The 22,708-nt window shown below is 42.5% G+C and overlaps 1 protein-coding gene across 2 annotated transcripts in view; it reads right to left on the reverse strand.

Annotated features, from left to right (window-relative positions):
- The window catches only part of VOPP1 (VOPP1 WW domain binding protein), a 99,534-nt gene that overhangs the window by 49,522 nt on the left and 27,304 nt on the right, over nt 1-22,708 (reverse strand). For both annotated transcript variants that reach the window (XM_049096310.1, XM_025449202.3), the window contains exon 2: nt 67-125. In XM_049096310.1, the coding sequence (XP_048952267.1) occupies nt 67-125 (59 nt within the window). The remainder of the gene's footprint in view (nt 1-66; nt 126-22,708) is intronic.

Genomic DNA, 22,708 nt, shown 5'->3' on the forward strand with positions numbered 1-22,708 from the left:
AAAGAAATAATTCCCAGAGAAAGATGTGACCACAAATCAAACCAATAGAAAAATGCAAATACTTACATATAATATGTTGGATAGAGTCCTTCAAAATACCAGCAATGTTTTTTGGCCTCTGTGCACTGAAAACAGAAGGAATAAAAACTTTGTCAATGGAAAGTCATCTGTGTATTGTTAAGAACATCTGACAAAAAGGCACAAATATGGGTGAGTTGATAGACCTTGAAGTGTGAAACGCAGAGGGTTAGGAGAGACAAAGAATCAGTGGGAGATCCACCCCCACGATTGTTAATTTCTTTAAAAACAGGATTAATTAATTAAATAATTAATTGTTGATTAATTAATTAATTAATTGATTGTTAAAGAAATGTTAATTTCTTTAATTTTTTAAAAGGGAGGAAAACATCTACTTCCTGATCATTTTTCTAACCTTTTATATCCCTAAATACAAGGGCATGACCAATTCATTAAAAAGGTAAACCAAAGACAATCCATTTTTAAAAACTCATATGGTACCATACTTCAAATATCTAAAATACACTAAAAATAAAATACTACAAATATTTCCATTTTCCACCTTTCATTTTTGAAAGCTATTCCCCTCTCCCAGTTTTAGTATTTCCAGATCTTTATATTTCAGTATATTCCAAAGTCCATATTCAAATCCAGTCACCCACTGGGGATCTGCATCTGCCCGCCTTTGTAAATCAGGTTTCACTGGCCAGCATCAATGCCCTCATTCCGGGGGAGGAGAAACAGGGAGGAAGCGGGCAAGGAAAGACAACAGAAGCCTCCCCAGAGCTTCCCTAGGAAGTCTGACACTTGACATCCTGGAAAGCAGAACAGGTGTAATGAGACCCTGGGGCACTAACTACCTCCCACATCAACAGCTGAGACTAAGTGCCCTGGTCTCTGGGTTTCTGCTCCAAGCAGAAACACTCTATGCACCTGAACAAGATTTTTCTAAAATTCTTTAGCTTGTGCTATCATTTTTTTAAATTCACAATTTCCTACATTTGTGATCCAGTTCACTGGACCCTATGTACAAACAATACTTTCGAAGTATTATAGTGCTTTGCAAAGCAACCAGCAGGAAAACAGGGAAAGGCATAGTGAAAACAAAGCTTTCAAAAAAAAAAAAAGAAAGAAAGAAAAGAAAAGAAAACAAAGCTTTCTTTGGGCAAGGCAGGGGCTAAGTGTCTCACCAATCTCCCACCGCCACCCCAACCCCCATACCCGGGCATCCTTCCTCTGCCTTTCCCAGCCCTAGCAGGTGTATGGCAATACCCTCCTGCAACAGTCTTCCCAACGGCTATAAGGAAGTTTCAGAAGCAGACGCCAACTCTAGAGCAGAGTGCCAAGGGAAAGGTGAATGCAGATATTATGTGTTACGCTAGCTAAATCAGATGGGTTATGAAAAGAGTGTGAAACACTGTTTGTTTGTTTTTAATGTGCGTTAGACACTCAGAAGCACACTCAGGTGGCCTGAATTGACACAGTTTTATTAATGGAAAATGAGTTTAATTTAGACTACGTTAGTTCCTGCCCAGTTCAAGAAATGAAGTTCAGACAGCTGAAGAAATCAATTTATTTTGGCAAGGAAGAGCAATTTCAGGTCTCTGCCCTAAATTACAATTCAGTTCGCTAGAGTCCCCTATTATAAGCTGAGAAACCAGGTCGTTCTTCCAGGTAGCATGTTAGATATGTTTCTACTGGAGACGGGCACACTTTCTTAGAACTTGACGCTCGACTCTCCCCAAACTGTCCTACGACTACAGGATGGCAGAAAGGGAACGAGACCAAGGCACAGGATCCTGCTTCCAGATTTGCCACCAACAGGGAGACAGACCCTGGGAAAGGTAGGCTTCCGTGACCTCCTTGACACCCAGCTGCCCGTGTTGTGGGGGTACGTGACGTACACGGATGTGTGCATGGGATCTATGGGAGTGTGTATGAGCTTCAGAACTACAACAGGGTATATAAAAGCCCTGAATTGCTACAGACAGCACAACTCCCAGACACTCTCATACATGGCTCTTGGGGAGGAAATTTGGCAGTATCTGGAAAACCATCAATGTTATTTCGCTTTAACCACTGATTATCAGAACACCTGGGTGGCTCAGTGGTTGAGCATCTGCCTTCGACTCAGGTCATGTTCCCAGGGTCCTGGGATCAAGTCCCGCATCAGGCTCCCTCCAAGGAGCCTGCTTCTCCCTCTGCCTATCTCTGCCTCCCTCTCTCTCTCTCTGTCTCTCATGAATAAATAAATAAAATCTTTAAAAAATTAATTAAAAACACTGATTATCTTTCCACAAACATGAAACATCATATGCACAAGGCTATCTATCATGGCATTATTTCTAACAGCAAAATCCTGGAAATGACACAAATACCCACTCACAGCAGGCTGATTATATAAGCCATGGGAAATCCACATGACGTGGCCAACAAGAATGACGTCCTTTAAAAACAGCATGACATAATTTCTAAGATGCAGTGTTAACCAAAAGAATAATATGCAAAAGTGTGTGTCTGTATGCTACTTTTTATGGAAAAGGAAAATTGCACATTTGTTTAATTTCTTACAAACAGAATCATAGGAAAGGTACAGTAAAAACTAGTGAAAATGTTTACCCTCTGGGAGAGAGCAGAGATTTCTCTGTGTGTACTTTTTCATATAGTGTGATTTTTGGATCAGGCTTTTCATGTTGAAAATATTAAGTTAAAAAGGATTTTCTTTTTAATTTCCTCTTCTCAGACCAAAAAAGACTTACTAAAGACTATACATGCACATGCCACTGGCTTTGCCAGAAGCAAGCAAACAGAGCAGGTAGCTGGGAAATTCGAAGAGTCTCACAAGAAATGTGGGGAGAACACTCTCTCTTCACACCCCTCCCAGCGCCCTCAGATGTCACGGACACCACCTCCATCCTATTCTCCCTCTGACCTCACAGCTCTATTTCTGGAACTGTTGCCAGGATATTCACGGAAAGCACTGACACCTCCTTGTCCGTTACTTTTGTTCACAGATAGTTAACAATCACCTTTTACCATTTTCCACTAAGCTACTCGGGTAAGACCTTATTTTGAAAAACATCAACCTCTGTTCCTTCACAAAGGATTCTCTTAAGAAAATTTTATGGTCACATTTCCTGAAACAGAAAACACCTTTAGAACTGAGCTACCTACCACTAAAACACAGTTTCATTTTATCATTACTTGAAATTAGTTTATGCTTTTGAAATTCGCAAATATCCAAGTAACTTCTTCATTATTTTTGGTAGCTGGACGTTTACAACAGCTTTCTTGTAAGGAATGTTAACACTGAATAACACATACTATACTTCACGTACAAGTTAGATGGGGTATTATTCCATTTTACAGCTGGGTAGTAGGAAGAATACAGTGTCACATATTTCAGTATCAACTGAAACACTGAATGAGGACTAAGAAGTCCTGGTAATTTTCACTGTTGAGCCTTTCCTTCACTAAATGCTTGTTCACTGAGCCCTAGGTGTCAAAGTCAGCTTCCACATCAATCCAAGAGCCTGACAGGAGGACTGAAGATTAGGTTCCACAGGGCAGGAGATGGAAAGGAAGATCCTTGCTACAAACCACCCATGGGCGAGAGCCAGGTTCTGCCAAGTGGAAGCCTACCAACAAACCCTAGCAATTCCAATCCCCAAATTTAGCATAAGCATAAGGAATCAGGGCAGAGCCAGAGAGCTGGGGCTTTGGACATGCGGTCCAAATTGGAGTTTGTGAGGGATGAGTAAGGGGAGGGGGCTTCCAGAGCATTCCCAGACAATGGTGGGCTCTCAGAAGTGACCTCATGAGCAAGCAGAGGGGTGGTATGAGGACAGCACTATGCTAGGGTCCACTGGAAAGAGCACCCAAAGCAAGGGGAATGGACGGATCCATCCCACAGAAGAAAAATTGATCAAAACCTAGAATGCTGGGTTCTCATTCTGAGAACTTATCGGCCATGGTGCTAGCAGTCTGGACCTCAGCCTTCTCATTTGTAAAACAGGACAGATTCCCTTCCCTGCTGAATGTATAAGATGGCTTTACAAAGTAACTGAGATTGAAAGCAGCAAATGTCTGGCCAGATCAGGGTACAGTTCACTGAATCTCACACCCAGCCAGCAATTCTATCTCTAAGTGTGTGCCCTGAGTCAAGCTTTCTTAATTCTCTGCAACAAATGACTTCTAAGACCCATTTTACTGTGATTACCTATCATCTACAAAGAAGCACTAGTTCCAAACCTCTTGAGGACAAAGATTCTAAGTATTTAGTTTTCCAAAACCTCCCTAAAACAAATAAGCCCCCTCTCTAAAAAATAAAAATTAAAAAAAAATCTAACAATATAAACTAAGGGAAAAAAAACACCTTCAGGGTTATGTCCACCCTAAAAGTAGGCCAACCCACTCTACCACTGTTACTACCATGACACTACCATAGTTTTCTCAAGCACTGACCATCTACTGAAACAAAATATATTTTTTAGGAAAAATCAGGTCCACTGCTCTCTGTTCCTGATGGGGCACCCTCTACAGCCAGGGTGCTTTATGGTTCTGGGCAAACAGGAGGTCCTCAAGCCACTTATAAGGTAATACTCCTTCTATGTGTATAATGAAAGTAATAATAATAAGCATGACCATCTATTTCTCAAGGAGATCATAAAGAACAGCAACATGAAGTTTATAAATTATTAACAAAGCAGAATATGCAGGATTGTTATTACAAAGCAGAATATGCAGAAAACACCTACTGTAAAGAGCAATTCATTCGAGGGTAATCTAAGATTTAGACGGAAAAGGTTTGTAAGACGTCTGTAGTCAGGGAAAAATCCCACTGATCTATTATTCAAGGACTAGGATATCTACAAATTTGGCTGAGCTCTCCTAAATATAGTCATCCATATTTAGCCAGGATCTAAATAAGCCCAAAGAACAAATCCTTGCTAATCCCCAACAGTAATCCTCACACTGACATAAATTATTCTATATCTATCTGTGCTACATATAGGAGGTCCCACATGCCAGGGTTTAATAAATGGCACATCCTTTTCCTAATCCAAGGTAAAAGAAGGTTGCACCACATAACACACAGTCAGCTCTAAGAGAACTGAAGCTGCCTATGACTTTGGGACACACGAGTGAAGGATTCAAAACACTATGGATTTCATCAAAATTCCACCCTTTCTCCTCCTGTTCAGAGGGAGGTGGAGTAGGATCTTTAAATGAATAGCAAACTGGCAACCTAGCATTTCACTAACAGAACTAATCCCACAGACACCTGGAAAGCAAGGGTTCTTTTTTTTTTTTTTTTTTTTAACCTATTTCACTAGTATGTCCTGTACAAATAAGTCCACAACTTGCTTCAAAATGGTGGGAAGGCCGTAGGAGGATCAGTTTGATGACTCTCTTTGTCAAAGGGGAAAGATGCCCTGCTGCGCCGCGGTGCTGCTTTCACATCATCAAAACTAAACTTGACACACACGCCCTAGGATCTAGGCCGCATTCAGTGCCAGCCAAATTATGGTGGGCAGTTAGACTCAGCTCAGACTCTGAACAAAGAGGCAGCCTCCTGGATGCTGGCAGGGCTGGTGCTCAGGACCAGGGACAGAGGCAGAGTGCAGCCGGTCCTTCCTGAAGACCAAGCAAGAATTTATGGAGGGAGTAGCAGGTAATTATATCAAGGTCTATGAATTTCAGAGAATAAATAGGAGTAAGCATTCTGGAGTAAAACAGGAATAAAAATTCCTGTATTGGAATTTTAATCAATTTCCTAAGTGCTAATTACTTAATCCTTGGGCATATAGACATTCTCTTTTTCAGGAACATCTATCTCCAAGGAACCTTGATTTTTTTTAGAAATAAGTATGAGGCTTCTCACAAGCATCGTTTATTAAAGGAAAGCAAGCTGAGAAACTCTTTAAACAACAGAAATAAAAGATCCCCTAGTGTCTTACAGAAGAAACTAATCAGCCATTATTCTTTGCCAGCAAATAACCATTAGAGATGTAGCACTATGAACATCTTAAAGATTCTGGGGGCATGTAGACTACAAGACACAAATCTGGCCCAGTTACATATCCCTAGGAAAAAATCTGTGGATTCTTATAACTTATCCTGAATAAAGTTTCCCTGTTAGCTTTATCTGCCTTAGTTTTTAACAGAAGAATGGTAGGGGAGCTTAGTCAAGGTCCTTAATGCATGTGGGTAAAAATCCTTATCTCTAGGAAATGAAAATAAATCGATAACCAAAATTAAAAGGCATAAAATAGAGGAAACTACTCAAATATAGTAAATTTAATATCTTTAAGCAATAAATAGCTTATATAATCCAATATGAAAAAGATTAAAAAATCCCAACAAGAAAAAAATAAAAAACAGATATGACAATTCTTCAAAGAAACACAAAAGGTCAATAAAACTATTTCAAAAGGTAAAATTCACGAGTAATCAAATAAATGTAAAGTATAATTCTATGGTTTTAGCTATCAAATTGTTTAAAAAATACTAGTATCAACTGTTGATGAGGGCATGAGGGAAAAGACATGATCACATAATAGTGTTAAAAATATAATGTCTCAGGAAGACAATTTTCAATATATATCAAAAAAACTTTGAAATGCACCTAACTTAAGATTTGATTAACAAAATTATAATACATCCAAAAATCTACTAGTTGGCATATTCCATTAGATTCTAGAAAAATATACAATTGTATGGCAGCATTTTGCTAAGAAAAATAAAGCCAATAAAATAGCAAAACCGCGATAGCATACAGTTGTTATACAAGACAGTACAAAGGAAATAATATATAAAGATATATTCCAAAGTAATGACAATAAATTATGGTTTTGGTGGCATTAGAGAGGGTTTTTTTCATTACTCATTTTGGCAACCAAGTTTCCAAGTTTTGTCTATGTAACTTCTGTATGGAACATTTTGTTTCTAAATTTCTGTCAAATTTTACCTTAAAATGCAGATCACTTATCACCCAATAAAGAAGTGGAGAGTACGCATAAAGAAACATTTAGAATGAGGAAAATGTAATTGGTTAACAAAAGTGAACATTATCCTACTACAAATTAAATAAAAAGTAACAGATGAACAAAGTTTGTGAAAAATAATACACAAGGCTAGAAAGGGTGTACTGGAACGATTCTCGTACAGCCAGCGATTAAAACTGGATTTATAAAAAGTCTAACATCATGAAAAAAATGTTCATTTTATGCGGTCATTTTAAAACACATCACATACATTTACTTTTAACAATGTAAAAACAAATATGTATTTATAGGAAAAATGGAACAATACAAGCCTAAATTTATAGTGTTATTTTGGGACAGTGTGATTTCCTTTTTTTTTTTTTTAATTTTTATTTATTTATGATAGTCACAGAGAGAGAGAGACAGAGACAGAGACACAGGCAGAGGGAGAAGCAGGCTCCATGCACCGGGAGCCCAATGTGGGACTCGATCCCGGGTCTCCAGGATCGCGCCCTGGGCCAAAGGCAGGCGCCAAACCGCTGCGCCACCCAGGGATCCCGGGACAGTGTGATTTCTTTTGGGTTACTCTGCAAAAATCTCTTTACCTCAGCCTTAAATTCTTCTAACAATAATCAAGCATTATACCACGATGCAAAGGGCATATGAGTCCTAAATTAGTGTAAAAGATGGGATCCACTGACAGACTCCAAACACTTAGGTACACAGGCATTCCTAGTCATGTCACTAGAACACAAGAGTTCTGAGAACCATGCTATTCTTTAAAACAATTATCAACATAATGCATAATTTCTAGGACAGTCATGTGATCCAAGTTCTTGCTCAATACAAGGTTTAATTTATACACCATTATGTTGGAAAACTTACACTCCTATATTTCTCCATTACTCTCACAGGACAACCATACTCACAACACTTTTGACACCAGGTGTGTGGGGATTTTCCCCACACCACCAAGTAACTCTGTGACACCAGCTGGGTATCCTACAATTTAACTCAGTTCAGACACTATGTACCAGGAGACTGCATTAGATCTCATAGTCCTACAAGAGTGCCCCTTCCCCGCTTCAGACACCAGTTGTCACTTGGGCTTCTGATCTACTGGCTATGGATAAGAGGTTCCCACAACCCCCTCCTTAGGTTCCATTAATTTTCTAAAGTAGCCCACAGAACTCAGAAAAACATCCTACTCACTAGATCACTGGTTTATTATAAAAAGATATAACTCAGGAACAGCCAGATGGAAAAGATGCACAGGGCAAGATAAAAGGAAGGGGCATGAAGCTTCCATACCCTCTGAACACACTACTCTCCCTAAATCTCTATGTGTTCACCAACCTGGAAGTTCTCTGAACTCAGTCCTTTTGTGTTTTTATGGAGTCTTCACTGCATAGGCATTATTGATTAAATCCTCGACCACTGGTAAATCACTCAACCTCCAGCCCCTCTCCCCTCCCAAGGAATCAGGAGTAGGCCTGAAAATTCCAACCCTCTCATCATATGGTTGGTTCTCCAGGCAACCAGCCTCCCCATCCTTAGGTGCTTTCCAAAAGTCAAGTCATTAATATAACAACAGATGCCTTTACTGGGATGAAAACCAAATATGTATTTCTTAGTATAAATCACGGTATCAAAACCATAAAAGTCACCCATTTTCAATGCACGGTTTGGCAAGTTTTTAGAATTTTATATGCCTTGTGCATTCAACACCACAATCCCATTTTAGAACATTTCCATTACCCCAAAATGTTCTCTCTTGTCCTTCTGCAGTCAATTTTAGCTCCTACCCCAGCCCCAGGCAAACTGATCGTCCTTTAGCTTTGTCTTGCTTTTTCCACAAGGTTCAATTAAATGAAATCATACGACTTATAGCCTTTTATGTCTAAATTCTGTCCATCTATGCTGTTGACTGTATCAGCAGTTCACTCACTGTTAGTGCTGAATGCTATTCCATTGAATGGATACTCCACATTTTGCTTATCCATTCATCTGGGTTGTTTCCTTGTTTGGGCTATTGTGAACAAGGCTGCTATGAATATTTGCATGCAGATCTTTCAGTGAACATATGTCTTTATTTCTTGGGTACGTACCCAGGGGTGGAAGTGCTAAGCATATGGTGACTCAATGTTTAGCTTCTTGAGGAGTCTCCACTCTGTCTTCCTAGGCAGCTATCTTACATTCCCACCTGCAGTGCATGAGGGGTCTAGTTCCTCTACATCTCACCAACAGTTACTATTATCTGTCTTTTTTGTGTCAACCCTCTGATACTGTTCTGGTATCCCATTGTGGTCTTAACTGGCATCTCCCTCATGACTAATGAAGGAGAGCATCTTTTCACTCTGGCTATCATTCACGCAATGGCTATTATCCTCCAGGTACTCTTCATACATCTCACTAAACAGCAGAACAACCTGAGAGTTAGGCAGTATATGTATTCACAAGAGAGTAAATGAAGGTCTCAGAGAAGTGAACTAACCTGGCAGGGTAACACAGGAAACAAGCAGAAGTTGGGATCTGAATAAAGTCTGTGGGTTTCTAATATCTACACATTGTTTTCTGGAAATGTACAGATGTCGCAATTTTCCATGTCACAATAATTCACAATCCCATTCTTTGTTATGCCTGTCACATCTCTCACAGGGAGCCAGAATGAGATTTATTTTAGGCATTTCATTGCCTAGAAGAAAACTAAAATGATGATTGAAACCACATGAAAGACCCCCTTCCATCCTTCCAAAATAAACTTTCTGAGTTATTAGAAATTATACCTTAGAGCACCATTCAACTCTCAGCACTATCATTTACTGCATCTTCAAGAGCAAAACAAACGACACGAGTGCTTAGCAGCTTTGCCAAGACTTGGCCAACCCGCCATGAACAATCACAAACCAAAGGAGCCCAAAGCCCACCCAGGGGGCAAACCAACCTCTTTCACACTCAGAAACTGTTCTTAGCTGCTAAAAATACTGAGAGGTGCAACTTTTTAGCACGGAACAGCACAAAGCGAATGTATCAGCTGCAGCCAAAAAGTTTATGTGACAGATTTTCCAAATGCCACAAAACATCATTCATTCAAAAACCGATGACTGGAAGATTTAATTAGAATGGTCTAAAAGCAGTGATAACAGATGGAAATAGTAGAGCTACTGTTATTTGCTGGCAACAAATGAATACAATCAACCTTAGTTATGGGCCCAATTCTAAAAAAACACATTGGACAAAAACATGGAAACTTTGGATACCCTCCCTCAGGGCCTAAGCCAGGAAGGTCACTCCTTTCAATGTGACTACAGAAGACAAGAGCCACGTTATGAGAAAGTCAACAGATCAGCTTGGCAACCACCTGATCTATAACTTGCTCACCCTACTTGGATGCTATCTACCACAGGAAGTGACTGAGAATACTGAAAAGTCAGTTTTTTCCAAACACATCGCGCAGTGCTCCCAAAATGGATAATAGACATAGACTAAAAAGACCCCTCTTCTCCAGTCGGATCAAAGTCTGCCAGCAAATCCAAAACTTAGCCACTAGAGGGGCAGTCTGGGTGGCTCAGCGGTTTAGCACTTGCCTTCAGCCCAGGGCGTGATTCTGGAGACCCAGGATCGAGTCCCACGTCGGGCTCCCTGCATGGAGCCTGCTTCTCCCTCTGCCTGTGTCTCTGCCTCTCTGTGTGTGTGTGTGTCTCTCTCATGAATAAATAAATAAATCTTAAAAGAAAAAACTTAACCACTAAACTAATGAGAAAATGCCAATTTCTTATCTTTTGTTGACAGAAATGCCTAGAAGGATTAATAAGCACAGCAGCTTGAGAGCAAAATGCCAAAAAGAAAAAAAGGGTTTCCTAACTTAGGCTTATTTGACTTATACCTTGACTTACACTTTAGAAGGAAACTGTGTTGGATTCTTTGATAACATACAAATTGCTAAAAGTCTGGATCCTACCTGTAAGGAGCACAAGAGCCTTAAAAGAGCTGAGATTTGGCGAAACACAATGGGAGGCTGAACGCTGGTGGGATCACCCACATTCAAAAGTCAGTACAACAGATGCCTCCTGTCGTGCCAAGTACCTCCAGCCCGTTCTTTGTCCCCAGAAAGTTCACACTGTCGTTCCCTGGGTCTTCAATTTACCAGGGGAGCCCCATATCAATCCCCCAGCACCCCCCTGCAGTTTCACCTAACAGCTACTCATCCTTCAGGTCTCAACTTACATAGGAATTTCTTCCTAAGACTGAATGTAGAAGGAGGACTCGGTGGATACCGTCTGACCCTACCATTTACACACCTGGGCTTCAGTAGTTGGGTGTTAACGGGGCCTCACCACCCCTTATTCTCCCAAACACAAAGGCAGGCACATATCAGCGTAACTCATGTTCGGTTCTTTCGAGCTACCACATTGCCAAGCATGTAAGGGTGCTTAATATGTGAGGTTAAAGAAGAAAAGGCAATATGCTCCCAACACAGTCCCTGGGTATGGGGTTGAGGGACCTGCCTTACGCACCTCTAACTTGCAGCTACACTCAATTCACATGTTGAGCATTTTCACATCACCCGCTTGATGCCCTGTCTTGGGTACCTGTGACCCTCCCAGATTTTTCTTCCTTACTGTTTCTCCTGTTGGGGATGTGGGCTGGGGTGGGAGTGCGGGATGAATGAAAATAGGAAGGAGGAAGACAGAACTCTGGTCTAAAGGGAAGACAATTCTTTGTTGTAAGTGTTGCAGACAGCAATGGCACTCCATCCCAAACAACACATTTCTGGAAGAATATCAGCAAATTGTTCATAGCTCTGTCTCCTAGCGCTGTCAGCTATCCTTCCTAATAGCTGTCACTGTGTCCTGCTTTTTAAAATCTATGATGGGAATCGTTCTGTGTGGGTTGTGTGGGGCAGTGGGGGATGGGGAAAGAAAAGGAACACGATGCAGGAGCAAAAGAGCAGATGACAAAAAACGTTCTACAAACATGTAACAGACAGATATTCTCTGGGTCTCCTAGTTCAGATATCTAAACTCCACTGGTTTATCTTGGCTTCATTTCTCATGCATGATTTTCTAAACCCTTGTCTTGGCAGGTGCATGGTCCTGTGATGGTCGTCGGCTGCAGCATGTGCCAATTCTCACTTACATGGTGAGCAGCTGTGTTTGGGAAGCTGGGGCTGCCTACAGCTTTACCCTGATGGGAGGCATCTCCGTCTCCATCACTCTGAGCCCGAAGTTCAGTATTTCCACGAAATGGGTTTTTGCTTTTGAGCTCACTCTACAGCTGCCCCAGTACTGACCTAATGCCCCTCACATTTCTCCATGGTGGCTCTCTTGCAGGTGTCTTGACCACAACAAGATGCCAGAACATTGTGTTGTGCAGGACTCTGACACAGGCCAGGGACCTTTTTCCAGCTGCCACCTGGCATCTTGACCATGTGCCTCCAGGACTGTGAGACTCCAACATCCAGAATAGAGAGCCTCTGGCTATTCCCTACCCCTGGGTTCCTTACTTCCAAGAACAGCACCGCTGCCCACCATGGCACATCAGCCAAATGCTATGCCCACTCCTCCTCTTCTTTCCACCCCATCCCATGTGGTCCTCAAGCTCTGTCCCTCTCCAGCACCCCACTCCTTGGTGGCAATTGAGGCCACGAGGCAAGTGGAAAGAGTGTATAAGCTTGCCTGTGGGGGAGGAAGGGAAGGAGGATGCAGGTGGAGGCAGGTGGAGGCAGGTGGAGACAGGAGAGCAGAGCTTGGGGCTGAGCACCAAGAGCCCGCACGACCTCCACACCTCTGAAGCCCTGGCTGAGTGGCTGCTAACACTGTACACGCCTCCCTCACTTCTCAAGAGACTTTATAATGCTCAGGTGGCTATGCGGCACTCTGGAAAGGACAACCAAGAGAACCTAGCACAATGCATCAAGTCTTTGATATCTCCAGGGCTCCTCATTCATTATAGTTTCTTTCATTTTTTCTTGAGGTCACAAATTCCTTTCTTCTGAATACAATTCTATCCTATATAGGGCTCCATCATACAAACACACAAAAGTTGTGGAGCTCAGAGAAAACAAGCTTCTCTTAGAACTCTCAAAATGCCTCACTGGCAGATTAAGCTCTAGACTCACAGGAAAGCTCCTGCCTTGGCATGGCCATGCCCCCTAATTCATGTCTCTGCTCCCTCCTTAGCCACCTTCCATCTACCTGCCTCTAGAGTGCAAGCTCCCCATGACAAGTCTAGATCTTCTTTACCTCCACCTGGAATGCTCTTCCTTGGAGTTTCCGTCATTTGGGGCTTTGATGAAAACTTCCTGAACTTACCAAAAATAAGATGTCAGTTTTCTCTGTGGGGACAATGGCTGATGAAATTTAATAAAACTATAGGTACTTCAGTGTTCAAGAATTTCTATGTGCATTTTCTTCTTATTTGGTCCTAAAATGCTGTATGAATGGACAGGCAGCTGAGCCAGGAGGCATGGTTTACCCTGTGCATGCTGTCCCCTGGTTTGATCAGAAAGGGGCTGTTCCTTTGTGGCCACCAAACTGCAGCCCATGTGAGGCTGTCTCCAAGGGCAGATTTTCTTTCCCTGGTGCACTGTTTCATGCTGTCACCCACCCACTCTTTTATTTGAGAGAGAGAGAGAGAGAGAGAGAGAGAGAGAATGAGAATGCATGCACACACAAGCAGGGAGAGGGACAGAAGGAGAGAAATCCTCAAGGAGGCTCACGACTGAGCACAAACCCCAATGTAAAACACTGGACTCAAACCCAACACACTGAGATCATGACCTGAGCCAAAATCAGGAGTCAGGTGCTTAACCAACTGAGCCACCCAGGCGCCCCAACAGCTATCAGGCTTTTGAGCAAGTCAAGCACATAAATCAGACAAAGTAACACCACATTTGAGTTTTTAGGAATATAACATACAACACTCCCTACAAGGTTCTCCTTTCTGAAGCCCAAACTTTGAGCCAGGCTTTGGAAAATTCAACTGTCAGCTAACCAACCACCTGAACACATGAGAATATCCAGTGTTCAGCTCAGCACTGCACTGGCTTCCAGGACAGGCACAGGGCAAACAGCACAGCCAGTGGTTGGGCCACACTTACTTGCCATTGATTAGGTCACACGAATGAAACCAATTACAGAATGATCACAAATAAAACACTGGTAATATCCTCATCAATTAAAATACAGACAATAATATCTATCTCACTGAGCGTATTATAAGGAGGATACAACGTCTTATAAAAGCACAAAAAATGGGGCTGCCCCTGCTTTCCCAAGACATGAAGAAACAATAATCTCCCAAGAGCTCCCATTTCTTCCCACTTCAAAGTATTCCAAAGCATTTAAGGCAAAAATCCAATTCTCAAACCACCTGCAAAAGTTCACTCTCCCCAAATCCACTTAGTAAGAACTAGTAGACGTTGAAGGCTACAGCAGGTGTTGGCTGGAGTCCTGCTTCAGGGCAGGGATCTCTCATGTCCTTCACTGCTCTCCCCAGCTCCTCCCCACAAGCCAGTGAGGAGGCCCAGAGGGCCCCACTTGGGAAGCTGCAGCTCAGAGTAAGCATAGAAGCTCACAGAACTGGACCCAAACATCAGTCCCAGCCTAGCTCAGTCACATCCCACTGCCTTCTGCCTCCCCTCGCCCCTCAGCTGCCCTCAGACCTCCTGGGCTTCAAGACACCATCCTCTTCGGCTGATATGCTGGAGACTCTTACTGCTAACCTAGAGATCCTGTCTCCAGGACCCGCTTACTGTAAAAGTGTTTCTAGAACATGAGCCATTGAAAAGTCTATCACTACAGACCAGAATGGGTGGGTGCTACTCACAAATGCCATTTCTTATGCAGTCTGCATTTTGGACAGCTAGCTACCTGCTTCCTACTTGGAAGCATTTTCTCTAACCAAGCTACACTGGTCCTCCCATCTATCTCCAAGCCCAAACAAAACTCAGTCCTGATTTATCCAGCCTTCAAAGTAATACAAAGATGCGAAGAATAAATTCAACACCCTGAAATGGCCAATATATTTGGGTTCTTTTCTTTTTAAGAGAGAAAGAGAGCATGTACGGACCTTGGCAGGGGGCGGCGGTGGGGGGCAGAGGAAAGGGGAGGGGCAGGAGGAAGGAGAGAATCTGATGCAGGGCTCAATTTCATCACCCTAATATCAAGACCTGGGCTGAAATCAAGAGCTGGACACTCAACCAGATGCCCCTATTTCAGTCCTTTTCTAACCAATGCTCAAGTATTTTTTCAAAATCTGAGTATGAGCCTTTCAGATCAGACTGCACCCAAATCACATTACCATCTAAATCCTCACAATTCCATGGCCCAGCTGAGAATCACCATAAACTGTGTCCTTTCATGGTTTAATGGCAAACCTAAGAATCCATTAATGCAAACCCGCAAAAGAGCATGAGACAGACACTTGCCCAAGAGTTTCACAGGATGCTGTGTGTAACAGCAAGAAGCTAGAAACTACCTAATTGTCCATCAAAAGAGAGCTGATTAAATGAGTCGTCATCATTCACATAAAGGAGTATTCTGTAATGCTAAAGGGAATGCAGTGGGTTTACACACACTGATAAATATCTCTAAGATGTATCTCTTAAGAAAGAAGAAACAAGATGTAGAACACTGTGTATAATATAATCCGTGTACTTCCAACAAAGTATCTGAGTATATAAATTAGAAAATAAAAATTCAGAGGGCTGAAAAGTAGACTAACGGAGCCTCCTGTGCAGAGAAGACCTAGGATGGGGGAGGTAATAGGGAGAAGAGAAGCCCTCACATTCTGCCTAAAACCTTTTTTAACCATATGCATGCATTCATTTTGTTTAAAAAATTAAAACCAGCAAATCAATTATCTATAAAAATAAAGAGCAGAATCCACACAGATGAAATCCCCAGATAATTTAAGAATGCTATTTCAATCGGTAGTCACCCCTTTACAAGAAAGCTTCAAACAAACTGAATTGAGTTTCTCCCTATGCCTCTCTCTCCACCCAGCCTTAAAACAAAACTAATGAGCTGTGAAATGACCAAAAGGAAGAGACACAAAGGCTCTGAGTGATTCACAACTGGATAATCAGCTCCTTCATGGGTGAGAGCCAGGCTTACAGCAGGCCCCGCCATGGGTAGAGTTCATGTTCCACCCCAATAGACTGTGAGGCCTCGAAGGACAGATGTCTCGGTATGCTGCCTTCTGGCCACTGTCCTGGGCAACAACACCCATGGGCAGGCTCAATAAATGGTTGCTGACCCAAGGTATGGACAGGTATCACACAGATATCACACGAAACTGCACATGCGCGCACACACACAGAGCCATGTGATGGAAAAGCTACTAAAAAGAACACTAATGTATCAAAGCAGGTACATCCCAATTTAGAAACAGACTGCATTTCAAAAGTCTATTTCCAAATTGGTGATTTAAAATTTAGGATCCATTCGCTTACAGAAATAATGATATATAGGTTGGCTACATTCCCTGGCTAGCTGACAAACTTCTACTGAGCTCATAAAATAAAGAACTCTCATTCTGTCCCTATGTTTGGCCCAGAACTGTTTGCTGAGTAGATCTTGTGTCTTTAGTCTCACTCAGCCCACCTCGGAGCAGAAGTGAAATGACCGTGCGTCCTGGATGAGGCTGGCTAGATGGTGCTCAGGAGCAACCATCAACTTCAACTTCACGTTGGTTCCGTCATTCATCGGCTTCAAGGATTAGCTTTGTTCTCCATTCAACCTGCTGCCCAGCCTATCAGAAGCAGAGGTTAAACACACACACACACACACACACACACACACACACACACACAAGGAAGAATGAAGACTCAGAAAAGGTTGCTTTGTAGCAGCACCTGACCTTTGCCTTCATTAAGGCATCAAAATCAACAAATTTACCCCTGAATGCCCGACTGACCAGTGCTTGGAGAGACAGAAGCCATCATTACAAAGCTTTGTGTTATTTATTTTTATGTCTGACTTAGGTCTCAAAAAGGGTCTGAGGAGACTTACAGAAATAAATGCCAATCAAAAATACAAGGGAAAAAACATAACTCCAAAAACAAAGTGCCAAATAAATAAATAATTGGACTAAATCAAGATTTAAAACTGTTATGCTGCAAAGAGAATATGAAAAAATAAAAAACCCACAAATGGGAGAAGATGCCAATCATATAACTGATAAGGAACTTGTACAAAGAAGTCTTAAAACTCAACAATAAAAAGAAAATCCATTAAAAATGAACAAAGGAATTACTCCTAATGGCTATGGGGTTTTTGGTGGGGGGCAGTGGTAAAAATGTTCTTTAAGTGACTGTAGTAGCAGTTCTTGCACGATTCTGTGATTATATTAAAGACCACTGAATTGTACACTTCAAAAAGGTGAATTTTATGTATATGAACGTCAGTAAAGACATTACGTTTTAAGTAGGCCAAGGATATGAATAGACATTGTTTCTAAGGAAGATATACGAATGGCCAATAAACACACAAAAAGATGCTCAGCATCCTTAGACCTTAGGGAAAAGCAAGTCGAAGCCACAGGGAGATAGCACTCCACGCTCACTAGGAAGGCTGTGATAGAGAAGACAAACAATAACAAGTGTTGGCAAGGATGTGAGAAATTGGAACCCTCATACACTGCTGGAGAGAATATGAAGGAGTATAGCTCCTTTAAAAAAAATGTCTGGGGACACCTGGGTGGCTCAGCTGTTGAGCATCTGCCTTCAGCTCAGGGCATAATCCTGGAGGTTCCGGGATCGAGTCCCATGTCGGGCTCCCTGCATAGAGCCTGCTTCTCCCTCTGCCTGTGTCTCTGCTTCTCTCTGTGTGTCTCTCATGAATAAATAAATTAAATCTTTAAAAAATAAAAAAATATTAAAATGTCAGGCTGGTCCTCAAAGGCTAAATGGTTACCATGTGACTCAACAATTTCACTCCTACGTATATACTCAAGAGAAATGATAACATACCCAAATGTTCATAGCAGCATTATTTATAACAACCAAAAGTGGAATCAACTCAAACGTATTGGGATGAAGTAGGATACATGCTGTAACAGGGAAGAAGCCAATCACAAAAGACCACGTGTTGCATGATACAATTTATACAACTTGTCCAGAATGCATAATTATAGAGACAGAAAACGGAATGATGGTTGCTTAGGGTTGGGTGAGGGGTACAGCGGAATGGGGAGTGACTGCTAATGGGTATGGGGTTTCTTTCAGGACATGAACAGTATCCTAAATTTAGATTATGGGGATGACTGCAAACCCTATGAAAACTAAAATATATTGAACTGTACATTTTAAATGTGCAAAATGTATGGTATGTGAATTACATCATGATAAAGTTGTTTTTAAAAATACAAGAAAAATTTTCATGTATGAATTTGTCTCGACTTTAAAATAAATTTTTAGGAAGATGACAGCTGAGTGAAAGGGAACAAAGGGAGGAAATATGATGAAACTGGAATAAGATTAATACACAAAATGGCATGGTCTTGCCAGTGTAGAGTGGTACAGGGGGAGGAGACGGCCACCCTCTGCTCTCGGAGGCCAACACACACAGGTGGAAGCATGGTCAGTCACCACATGGCAGGAACCATCAGATGAAAAACAAAAATCAGAGAAGAAACAGTCTTTCTTAAGAGAATAGTCTTTCTGATATTGGAATGTGATGAATATCTGCCTTTTGGTCTTCCCAAGGAAAATGGTCACGATCGCCACGGGGGCATGGCGGGTTCCAGGAGTGTCTCCCCAGAAGAGAACTGAGACTGACAGATATAATCTGATATTTAACTCTGGACATTTTTGTTAAATTCTGTAGAGCTGGTGGAGACCTTGGGAAGTCCACCAAATGTTCAAGATAAACTAAGCTAATGAAAACCTGGGGCCAGTTTGAACTCAAGGAAAATAAAGTTGTACATAAAAGAAGTGAAATATTAGTATCCTACATGACAACAGTCAGCAACATTTAAACAGTCATATCAAGGAGGATACTGAGTATGGACTTAATTGAATATTATATATACTATATATATGTAGTGTTGTATGTGTATTAACATATGTATTGTATGTGTATTGATATAACCAGACACTCCGAGTGGAGAGAGGAAGAGAAATGGAACAAATAATGTCTAACACCACTGAATCAAGAGTGAGATATATGTATATTGTTTTAAAATTCGAAGGCAAATACTGGGCAGCGCTGGTGGCGCAGCGGTTTGGTGCTGCCTGCAGCCCAGGGCGTGACCCTGGAGACCCTGGATCGAGTCCCACGTCGGGCTCCCTGCATGGAACCTGCTTCTCCCCCTGCCTGTGTCTCTGCCTCTCTCTCTCTCTCTCTCTGAATAAATAAAATCTTAAAAAAAAAAAATTGAAGGCAAATACTAAAAGAACCAGCTAAGAAGGTTAAAAACAGTTGCCTTTGAGAAGCAGACCGTCATAGCAGAATTATAAAGGAGTTGTTATTTTTTAGTTTTAAACCCTGGCCCTATTAACCATTCCAACTTATATTAACATATGACTTTCTTAAAAAATAAAAATAATAATTTAGAAAAATCAAATCAACCTGTTGCTTGCAGCAAAAGCCACTTATAGTCGATATTACCCATGATCACCTTCTTCTATCGAAGAAGAAGGTACCAGCTGAGACCAGGTTAGGAGAGAGATACTCTCATCAGGAGGGGTATCCTTCTGGAACATTCCAGGCCCTGGTGCTGCTATGTGGAAGGCACAGCGGTTCCTGGACAGCACCTGTCTGTCCCTGGACGCTCTCCTGGTGTCCCACCACCCCCAACACAAAGCAGGCATACAACCAACACATGTGTGGCCTGCACACAAAGGCACACCAGCTGGGGAAGGAGGAGTGTATTCTCTCCTGCCCCCTCCCACCCCTTCTGGCCAGCGTGCATAATTGAATTCACCCAGAGATAAACACAGGTACGGTTAAGCTCTGGTGTGACTGAAAAACTACAACAGACATGACTGCAGTGGGAGTCCCAGCTTGTGAGTCACACTGATTCCATATCCCACAGAGCTCAGGGATGGGTAAACTGTGCCCAGGCACCACCTGCTCCTATTCTGCTCCAAAGGCTCCTGAGAAGCCACCATTCACATTTGTTTTGGGTGCTGTGCCTTCTAAGCCAACAGATTTATAATTTGGCAGGGGGGCTTAAGACTCTTGTGTTTAAAAATCACCCCACAAATGAATATGTAATTATCCCCCAGGGTGTTCAATAAGCTGAGAATAGTTGTACAAAATGAAAAGCTAATGAAAAGGGAAAGGTGATGGCAGGAAGCAGGAAGTCTTGGCAAAACTAAATTATGCTTCAATTCAGTATGGGGTCCTGGATTGGATCCTAGAACAGAAGTGGGAAAACAGTGAAATTCAAATAAAGCTTGAAGCTCAATTAATCGTAATACATCAATGTATCTCTCTCTCTCTCTCTCTCCTTCTCTCTCTCTCTCTCTTTTAATTTTTTTTTGCAAATATAGCATGGCAGTGCAAGATGCTAAATTAGCAGACTGGGTAAGAACACACGGGAACCCTCTATTAGCTTTGCATGTTTCCCATGAATCCAGAATTATGCCAAAATTAAAACCGGACTTAAAAATATGTTTCTATTGGGGTACACATACAACAAAAACCTGAATCAGGACCCGTGGCATTGAAATACAGAGAACAAAGGTAGGAGCGGGGGAGAAGAGGCTGCAGCAGGGGTGAAGGGCCAGGTCAGGCAGGGCCTTGCAGGCCACCTTGGGGGGGATTACGGTCTTTTCCCGAGGCTGAAGAAAGCCTCTAATACCTGGAAGCTACTGTTGGGCACTCTCCTCAGTCTGCCTCCAGGACGTGGGGAGCTGGGCACAGCTGAATGAACAGCAAGAGCAGAGGTGACTCAGCAGGTGAGCAGAGCCGTGAGGCAAGGGTCAGCTCTGCAGCCACATTATGCCCACCGCCCAGCATGGCACAAAGCCAGACAATCCGTAATCCCCCAGGTCAGCTGCAGGGGCACGCGAGGGGCCAGCACAGCCCCAGGAATTATCAGCGGGTTGGGCAGGATTCTGCGGCACTCACCTAACGCCTAGTAACGTCCAGGTCAGACCTGGGCTGGAGAGTAGCAGCAAGGTGACCGCCGAGGCTCTCCTGGTGCTCTATGATATGAGACGTGATGTGAGGCGGGGCGTTTGGCTAACGTCAGACAGAAATCCTGTCCTCTTCTGCCATTTAGGAATCCTTTAGTACAGGAATCTATAGTTTATCCCAATAAATCTTATCAGCTTCTTGGGAGAACCATGAAGCTTACAGAATCATGCAAATTGGAGAAACGCCAGGGAAATACCTTTTACAGAGACTCCTGTGCACAGAAAACCAAATGTGCCGATCATTCAAGCCCTTACTAGAAACTGGGTTGGGAATGGTCTTCTCCACTAGATCAGTTGGCGGGCCAAACAAAACACATCCATGGTTTTGTTTTAAGATGACAATAGTTTTAAGATAAGGAAACTTAACAGAAAAATCTAGATCTCCAACTTGTGAAAAATCCAAAAATCTGTTAACGATCAGTTGGCCCTAAGTGGTGCCTACCGCCCCTCACTTGGGGCTCATCTGGACAAAAGCTGTGGAAGAAAATGACCCTCAAACATCACTTGCAACTGAGACCGAAAGAGGATGCCATGTTCTTAGAGACCTTTCCCCTTTTCCCATCCTTGGGAAGTGTCCGTGCCACTCTCCACATTCCCTAGGGTGAATAGGAGGAGGAGGGCCACCCCGGGTCACCCTCTGTGCCCTGAGTGTGAACTTACCTGGGAGCAAAAGCAAATTACGGAAGCATCTGCTGCTGAGTACTGTTTTATCTACTTCCTTTACCCCAAATACTACACTCTAAACAGACATATACCCAACTCTATGAAGAACATTTCACCTTTCCAGACTAGACAGTGTGGAAGTTTTCTATAAGAAATCCCTCTTTTAAAAAAAATCGGGGTGCATGAGTGGCTCAGTGGTTGGGCATCTGCCTTCAGCTCAGGGCGTGGGTCCCGGGATCCAGTCCCGCATTGGGCTCCCTGTGAGGAGCCTGCTTCTCCCTCTGCCTGTGTCTGTGCCTCTCTCTCTCTCACTCTGTCTCTCATGAATAAACAAATAAAATATTTTTTAAAAATCCTATGTATTAAAAAGCCTGCACTCCCCTCCCTTCTGGAAAACAAACAAACAAACAAACAAAAAAACCCTGCTTCCAAATGAGGAAAAGGCTCATTCCTGAGCTATTCTTGTCATGGTCACTGCAAGGACTGACTGCCCTGACCAGGAATATAGTCCCTGGACCTTCCGCATCAAGACCGGGCAACTCCCAAGAGCACAGGTGCCTGAGAGCCACATGGCCAGGGTCAAGGGGCCTGAACAACTGAGTAGCAGAAATTGCCCTTGCCCGGGAAAGGACACAGCATTTCATTTGCTACAGTAACCGAGAATTCCTGTCAGAATTCCATTTCCTAACATTGCGTAAGTCCATCCTCAGACCCAAAGATCCAACATCAGCTGAGACAGCCAATCTTCGAGGCATAGAAACCTGGGCAAGGGGAGGGTGTTGTGTACACCTGTCAGCCTCTCTGCGAGGCAGAAAATCTGCCAACGTCCAGTGAATGCAAGGAAGTGTGAAGATTTTAAACCTTTATTTCTCATTACATTGGGGAAAACATA

The sequence above is a fragment of the Canis lupus genome, chromosome 18 (assembly GCF_003254725.2).
Source record: "Canis lupus dingo isolate Sandy chromosome 18, ASM325472v2, whole genome shotgun sequence".
NCBI classification, from domain to species: Eukaryota; Metazoa; Chordata; class Mammalia; order Carnivora; family Canidae; genus Canis; species Canis lupus.